Source organism: Trachurus trachurus (genome assembly GCF_905171665.1).
Source record: "Trachurus trachurus genome assembly, chromosome: 1".
Lineage (NCBI taxonomy): Eukaryota > Metazoa > Chordata > Actinopteri > Carangiformes > Carangidae > Trachurus > Trachurus trachurus.
The window spans coordinates 35,403,598-35,412,363 of NC_139891.1; the positions used below are offsets into that span (position 1 = coordinate 35,403,598).

The window sequence follows — 8,766 nt, forward strand, 5'->3', positions numbered from 1 at the left end:
AGATGTGATTCCTCCCTGAGTCCAGTAGAGGTCAGTATAACATCACACACCAGAGACCAGTGACAGGTGAGTCAGACGGGTGGAGCAACAACAGAAACTTAAACAACAGGTTCTGAATCGAAAGTAAAATAGTTTCAGAGCAACAACCGAGACAGATCTCTGTGTTTCTGTCCCAAGACAAATAAAATAAAGTTCAACAGGATTTTGCTCTGATACTGGTGAGTAGAGCTGAGAATATTTACTGTGATTCAACTAAGAGAAGTGAGTCGATCTCTGTTGGTTTGTGATTTAGTCAAAAAGCAACAAGACGTTTCCTCATTTTGTAGCTACATTTGCATTCAGGATAACTTATATAACTACACCCAGTCTGTTCAGAGGTTGTTCTTTAAATGTGGGATTTCTTTTGGAAAATGTCCAAATGAGTGCAGTGAAAGTTCTTGATTTCTAGTGGCTCAGGACTCAGATTATCAAACACTATGGATCAATATTTGTTTACAGCAACCAGTATTTAGAAACGTACCGGTAACTATATGGTATGAAGGTGAGGACATTTGAAACGTGTACTTTGAAAATGATTGATTTTTATTACATCTGTTATCTGAACTCAAAGTCTAGTGGAGTCATTTAAAGGGTAATTGCCGTTTTTTACAATCTGGACCTTATTTCTAGCATAAAATCCGATCATTTCCTCACCCAGATAACTTTGGTGTCATTACAAGTCGTTCTGATGAAATGAGCTCCAGCCGAGAGCCGCGTGTATCCGTATAATGGAGTCCACAGGGCAGCAGAATGCAGCCTCTAAATAACACATTATCTGCAGAGAAACTCCTTCATTTCACCAATATTTAGTTCTGATAGGCTAGTGCTATTCCCCTCTGAGTCCGGGGTTAGCTGTTATCAACATCCGGGGTCTGTAGGTTGACCTACTGACCTCTGACCTGGATGATGTCATCTCTGAGCTCGGTGCGGCGCGGCTTGTTGTTATACCGTTCGTTTCTGCGTGTTTCCAACAGGATTTCCCTCCACAACCTGGACTCACTAAAGCTCCGGCTAGTTGCGCTAAAAATGGACCCGAATGCCGAAGCAGAATCATCATTATCAGAATGAGCCGAGCATGTTGATAACAGCTAACTCCGGACTCAGATAATGTGTTATTTAGAGGCTGCATTCTGCTGCCCTGTAGACTCCATTTTACGGATATACGCGGCTCTCGGCTGGAGCTCATTTCATCACAACGACTTGTAATGACACCAAAGTTATCTGGGTGAGTACATTATCGTGTTTTATGCTGGAAATAAGGTCCAGATTGAAAAAAGACGGCAATTACCCTTAACAGCACTGATGAAGAAGTAGATGCCCACAGTACACACCTGTTTTGTTTTTTTCTTTTTTTTAGTCTCCAAACTGATGATTGTAACAAGATTTGGTCAAAACCACAAAATGATTAATTAGGTTATTAGATAAGTATTTTTTATTAGCCATTTTTTCTCACTTTGATCTTTGTCCTCAGTGTGTAGACATGTCTGCTGCCAGCAACCTGAGGTCTGAAGATCAGTTCCTGTGCTCCATCTGTCTGGATGTCTTCACTGATCCAGTCAGTACACCATGTGGACACAACTTCTGTCAGAGCTGCATCACTCAGCATTGGGACGTTAGTGACAGGTGTCAGTGTCCAATGTGTAAAGAGGTTTTCTACACAAAACCTCAGTTGAAGATCAACACTCTGTTCTCTGAGGTTGTTGCTCAGTTCAGATGTGAATCTCAACAGAAAACCAGCAGCAGCAGCTCAGAGCAACAAGTTTCCAAACCAGGAGAAGTTCCCTGTGACGTCTGCACTGGAACCAAACTGAAGGCCCTGAAGTCCTGCCTGGTGTGTCTGGCCTCCTACTGTGAGACTCACCTGGAGCCTCATCTGACACTGTCAGGTCTGAAGAGACATCAGCTGATGGAGCCTGTGGAGAACCTGGAGGACAGGATGTGTAGGAAGCACGATAAACCTCTGGAGCTGTTCTGTCAGACCGACCAGACATGTGTCTGCATGCTCTGCTCTGTTTTAGACCACAAGACTCATGAGTTTGTTCCTCTGAGAGAAGAATATGAAGGAAAGAAGGCAGAGCTGCAGAAGACAGAGGCTGAAACTCAGCAGATGATCCAGAAGAGACGACTGAAGATTGAGGAGATGAAACAGTCAGTGAAGATCAGTAAAGCTGCTGCAGACAGAGAGAAGGCAGAAGGTGTTGAGGTCTTCACTGCTCTGATGGAGTCTGTTGACAGAGGCCTGAAGCAGCTCATCAAGGAGATTGAAGAGAAACAGAAAAGCTCAGAGAAACAGGCTGAAGACTTCATCACAGAGCTGGAACAGGAAATCTCTGAGCTGGAGAAGAGAAGCACTGAGGTGGAGCAGCTCTCACTCTCTGAAGACCACCTCCACCTCCTCCAAAGCTTCCCATCCCTGAAAGCTGCTCCACCCACCAAGGACTGGACACAGGTCAGAGTCTGTCCACCATCATATGAGGGGACTGTGGTGAGAGCTGTGTCTCAGCTGGAGGAGACGCTCCGTGGACAGATGAAGGACGTGATGGAGGCTGAGATGAAGAGGGTCCAGCAGTTTGCAGTGGATGTGACTCTGGATCCTGATACAGCACATCCCTGGCTCATCCTGTCTGATGATGGAAAACAAGTTCACTGTGGTGATGTGAGGAAGAATCTCCCAGACAACCCAGAGAGATTTGATGAATGTGTTAATGTCTTAGGAAAACAGAGTTTCTCTTCAGGCAGATTTTACTTTGAGGTTCAGGTTGAAGGAAAAACTAAGTGGGATGTGGGAGTGGCCAGAGAGTCGATTGACAGGAAGGGAGAAGCCCCACTGAGTCCTGAGGATGGTTACTGGGCCATATGGTTGAGAAATGGAAATGAGTATGAAGCTCTTGCTAGCCCCTCGGTCCCTCTCAATCTTAGGTCTGGCCTTGAGAAGGTGGGGGTGTTTGTGGATTATGAGGAGGGTCTGGTCTCCTTTTATGATGTAGATGCTGCAGCTCTCATCTACTCCTTCACTGGCTGCTGCTTCACTGAAAAACTACACCCATACTTCAGTCCCTGTCTTAATGATGGAGGTAAAAACTCTGCCCCTCTGATCATCTGTCCTGTCAATCAAACTGTTCAGATCAAAACATCTAGTTCTTTGCAGGACTTGAATGATTTTTAATTCAGGGGACCAATGTAAATATTTAATTTCAATACTGACCAATGAAAAAAAAATTTGGTTTCTGCTGTGGTGACTGCCAGGTGCATTTCCTGGACCTGGGAACATCGGGGGCCCAGACCCTTGTAGGGAAGTTTGAGAGAATCCTAACTGGAAAAAAGAACTCTGACTTTACGCTTTCTTGACCTTGTCTACAACCAAATACTGCAACATGTACTTAATTTGTTTATTTTCAAATTTAATCTTCAATAATGTAAATAATGTGTCATAGTGGAACTCTGTCTCTTCTCTTCTCTTCTCTTCTCTTCTCTTCTCTTCTCTTCTCTTCTCTTCTCTTCTCTTCTCTTCTCTTCTCTTCTCCCATCATCTGATCACTTCTTCCATCTTCTGCTGCCAGAAAAACAATGAAATGTATACACTGAATGACAACATCAGAAAATATCAAATAAAAATATTCCAACAATAATTTAATGAATAACATGCATTAATCAACTCATACATCAACTGAACGCATATGCGGAGTATGAACACACACTAAAAAATCTAATCCAGCAGCTGCAGTGAAACAGTGTGACGTGGCATGAAAAAAAGATCAATCAATCAGTCAATCAATCTAAACTTTATTGTCCGCGGAGGGAAATTTGCCTTGGACAGTCAATGCCTCCAGCAGTTGCATATCATAAAAACACAAGATAGACATAACAGTACATTTAAATAACATCAAAACATTTTCCATTCACTCCTGAGTGAGTACAGTTCATAGACCAGATATTGCACAGCCCTTGTTGCCTTCATTGCAACCAAGAAAGGAATCTACAATAAATATGAAAATAAATAAGTACTGATAAGAGTCAATAAAGTGCAGAGTGTCTTGGTGACTTCTCTTGTTAACATTTCCATGTTTCCCACACTCTATGTCATAAACTATAAACTGTTTTCTTGTCTATAACAACATCTATTGCACGTCTGCCCGTCCTGGGTGAGGGATCCCTCCTCTGTTGCTCACCCTGAGGTTTCTCCAATTTTTTCCCTGTTAAAAGGGTTTTCTATGGAGTTTTTCCTCAGTCGATGTGAGCGTCTAAGGGCAGAGGATGTTGTTGTGATGCCATGTAAAGCCATTTGAGGGCTGTTTGTAAAAACGGGATATACAAATAAAATTGCCTTGCCTTGCCTTCTAAAAAATCCTAAAAACCAATAGATAAATTATCTCCAAAAGAATAAAATCTATTTCAGATTTAGCAGGTGGTTTGTTTAAGAGGTGGATGGATTTTGGGAGGAAAGAGAGCTTATAGCGGTTGCTTAAAAAAAACATAAACAACATATTCTAGATATCAACAATGTTGATACATTTTAATTTTATTATTCAGCTGTAATCCACATGGCACCAATTTAAAGAGGATCTAAGAAGGATTTTTCCTGTGGTTATGCCACATTTTTACCTTAATTAAAAAGGTCGGCAGAGGTTTAGTCAAAATAATAGTCCAACCTACTTTTTGTCATTCTCATATTTTTTTTTAGAAACATGTTTTTGTATAATTTTTTTATAAAGTTTTATGTTGGTGCAATTTTTGAGCTCCTTCTCCAGATTGTTCCACAATTGCACCCACAGACTGTAATGCACATACTTTTCAGAGTTGTTCTGACATTAATTCTCTTGAAATTCAATTCCCCTCTCAGATTATACCCACCCTATGTTTAAAGGTAGAGTTAGTAGGTTTGTTCATTGCAGTTTGCAAACACGACACCAGGCCCCTCTGCTCAGGCACAACTGTGCACACCCTGGTGTTTACCAATCTCTTAGGACCAACTGACCCGTGTTCAACTGCTTTTTACATGGAACCCCTCTCCACTTCAACCTTTAAACGTTTTCATTTTAATATTGGTAACACTTTATTTTAAGGGGTCCTTGTTCCTGTGTATCTACCTAATTACAGTGTAATTACCTATGTAACCGTATGTAATGTACTTACATTGTAAATACATAGTGTATTTTGGTGTGCTTACAGGTCCTTGTTACACTTGTAATAAGAAATGCCAAAGTGGCCTCTCTCTTTGCACAAGCATTTCTTATTACAAGTGTAACAAGGACCTGTAAGTACACCAAAATACACTATGTAATTACAATGTAAGTACATTACATACGGTTACATAGGTAATTACACTGTAATTAATTAGGTAGATACACAGGAACAAGGACCCCTTAAAATAAAGTGTTACCTTAATATTTTCTACTTCCACCAACATCTGAATCCGCCGTGGGTGAGCATGGAAGCTTAGGGCATCCCTTTCCCCGGAGATATTGACTGGCTCTGACTGGGGGATCCTGAGGCATTCCCAGACCAGGCTGGGGATATAAACTCCTTAGTCTGCCCCGTGGCCTCCTCCCAGCTGGATATGCCAGGGCCATCCTCACCAGATGCCCAAACCACCTCAACTGGTTCCATTGGGTCTACTCTCAGTGTCTCATAGATGACTGAACTTCTCACCTTATCTCTACGGCAGACCCCACCCATCCTTCTGAGGAAAACCCATTTTGGCCGATTTCCATGACCTCGTTCTTTGGGTCATGACCCATTGCTTATAATCATAGGTAAGGGTAGGAAGACCAGTAGATCAAGAGCTTTGCCTTTTGGCTCAGCTCTTTGTTTGTGGCAATACCACTCTTGCCGCGCTGATTCTCCGGCCAGTCTCACGCTCTAGTGTTCCCTCACTCGTGAACAAAGCTCCAAGATACTTGAACTCCTGCACTTGGGGCAAAAACTCATTCCCTACCAGAGTAGGCAGTCCACCTGTTTGCTGCTGAGAACCATGGCCTCAGACTCTGAGGTGCTGATCCTCATCCTATCCGCTTCCCAAAAGGGTGCAAATCAGTCCAGTGAGTGCTGTAGGTCACAGCCTGATGATGCCATCAGGATGATGTCCAAACAAGATCCTTTGAAGAACATGAACCACATAATGATAGTCCCACAACTACTACCAGTGACCAAGGGATCGATATTGTTCGGAGAGGTCCCGTTCAGATAGAGGACTTCAACTTTCCACAGAGCCAAACACACCTTTACCAAGGACAGATATGAGGATGAAAAATTGAGAAAAAGTACACAGGTAATGGTTAGTGTATTCAAAATCATCTGGTGCAGTTTTCTGTTTTTTGCTATACCATATTTGGCAAGTGATATCACAGTCTCACTGGCAGGGCTTTCAGTCTCACTATCACACACAAAGCCACCTTAACCTATGGCTGAAACCCAATCACATGCGCTTGTGTGCACAACACATATACTCCTTATGCAATTAATATTGATCCCAATTTGTCCCCCAGCTCTGCCTCTGTTCACAGGGTGGATTTGATGGACCAGTTGGGTTGAGGAGTTTCTCAAAGTGACCTCCTCAGTCGCATTCAGCATGGTTCCAGCTTGGATTGTCCCCCATTTCCCTCTCTTGAGATGCTGGATGGTTTTCCATAAGCACCTTGTTGCCTTCCAAAAGTTCTTCTCCATGGTTTCTCTGAACTCCTCCTACATCAACTGCTTTGCCTCCCTCATGGCTGAGTCTACCAATCCTCAGGCCAGTCAGTACCCTGCAACTGCCTCCAGAGTCTCCTGGGACAACAAGTCCATCTTCATCCATCTCCTTCTTCAGTTAGATGGCTTCCCTGACCACCGGTGTTGGCCACAATGTTCGATAGTTACCACTCCTTGAGGTACCTATGGCCCTAACACTGCAGCTCACAGCTGCAGCTACTTTGGTTTTGAACATCGACCACTCTGATTCGGAGTTCCCTGCCTCCACAGGGATGACAGAGAAGCTCTGTTGGAGATAGGAGTTGAAGTTCTCTTGGGTAGAGGCCTCCTCCAGATGTTCAGTTTACCAGGTCTGTCTAGAGGATCCCCCCTCCACCTGAACCAGATCATCACCAGTTATCAATCAATTGACAACTCAGCTCCTTTATTCACCAAAGGAGTGTCCAGAGCATGTGGCCTCAGGTCAGATGATACCATTACAAAATTAACCATTGACTTTCGTCCTAGAGTACTCTGGTACCATGTACGCTTATGAGCATCCTTATGTTCGAACATGGTGTTTATCATGGACAAACCATAACCAGTACGTCACTGCCACCCATCTTTTAGTGTACCCGACCCCAGTAGTTCCTCCTATGAGTGCAGGGCCGGCCCGTGGCATAGGCCGTATAGGCAAATGCTAAGGGCGCCGTCCATCCAGGGGGCGCCAGCGCCACAAATGGGAAAGGAAAAAAAAGTGTAACTTTCACTATAACTAGTTGGTATTATTTCTTAATACAAAAAATAATCCCAGGTTAATTTAAATGCAAAGCCTATTAAAAAGTAAAAAATATAATATGTTACAACATTACTTACTAAGTCGCCCCCCCCCTCTCCCCACATGCCCATTGGTACGTGCCCTCCGCTCTCCCCGCAGTCACACACACACACCACCGCGCACGCCCACACACACACACACACACACACACACACACACACACACACACACACACACACACACACACACCAGACGTACCTGTCTGCAGTGGGAATGCATTCGAGCCGTTTTCTTGTTAGAAACGCCACATTTTTAATTAGATGTGTGGATACTTGGTTGCATTAATCCTCAAAGTCGGCGCAAAATGCCGGCTCGTTTGCGCGACCGTCTCGATATGTTTTTGTTTATATTTCTGTCATTTTACGCCGCCCTTGACGACCTGTCAATCAAAAGAACAGCTGTGAAACGCTTCGAACCCGCAGAATCGTTAGGAGAGAGAGAGAAGCAGTGAGGAGGATGAAGGTGCTTCAGAGGCTGAAAGTTTTGACTCATTAGATGAGAAAGATATTGAAAAAAAAGAAGAGAGAGTTGAGACTTCAGCCTGCTTAGACAGCAGGGCCACAGCTCCAGCTCTGTATACAGACCTGCTGAGCTCTCAAACCATTTTTTTTAACATGTCAAACAGCACCACAGTGACAACACATATAGGGTACATTATATAGGTTAAATATTGTAAATTTTGTGTTTTTTGTCTGTTTAGTTGATATTTTGTTTGGAGAAAAAAAAGCTAATTTCTTATTTAGGGCTACACACATCTCATGAAGTTTGAAATGTAATGTGAAGTCAATATTTAGCTTCTTTATTTTACATTTGAGACATTTGGTGAAAATAGAATGACAGATAACATTTATGCTCAAAAAGCAATTTCACAAAATTTCATTTTAACTTGTTTTCCACACTTATCTATTAGTCTTTATACAGTAGCCTATATTCCACTGCTTTTGTGAAGCTAAGACTTTCGTATACCCATTTCAAGCACCACAACAGTTTCTTCTCATGACTGTAGAGAGACCAATTTTTTCATGTCCTCACCCAGGATTTACTCAATGAAATTTTTTTTTTTTTTTTGTGGGGGGGGGGGGTGCGGCGCCTGGGAGTAATCTCGCCTAGGGCACCAAAATGGCTAGAGCCGGGCCTGTATGAGTGGTGGGGCCCGGGGCTTCCTCCGGGCAGGATGACCTCTCTGTCTAGATTCTATCATGGGTTCTTTTTGAACCATTCTT

At 43.1% G+C, this 8,766-nt stretch overlaps 1 protein-coding gene across 1 annotated transcript; it reads left to right on the top strand.

Annotated features, from left to right (window-relative positions):
• Positions 1-1,519: 1,519 nt before the first annotated feature.
• On the top strand, positions 1,520-3,205 carry LOC310989988 (E3 ubiquitin-protein ligase TRIM21-like; the record flags this gene model as incomplete). The annotated part of the gene is made up of 1 exon (XM_083977191.1): positions 1,520-3,205. The coding sequence occupies one exon, from the start codon at positions 1,520-1,522 to the stop codon at positions 3,203-3,205; it is 1,686 nt and encodes a 561-aa protein (XP_083833317.1).
• Between the last annotated feature and the right edge of the window lie 5,561 nt (positions 3,206-8,766).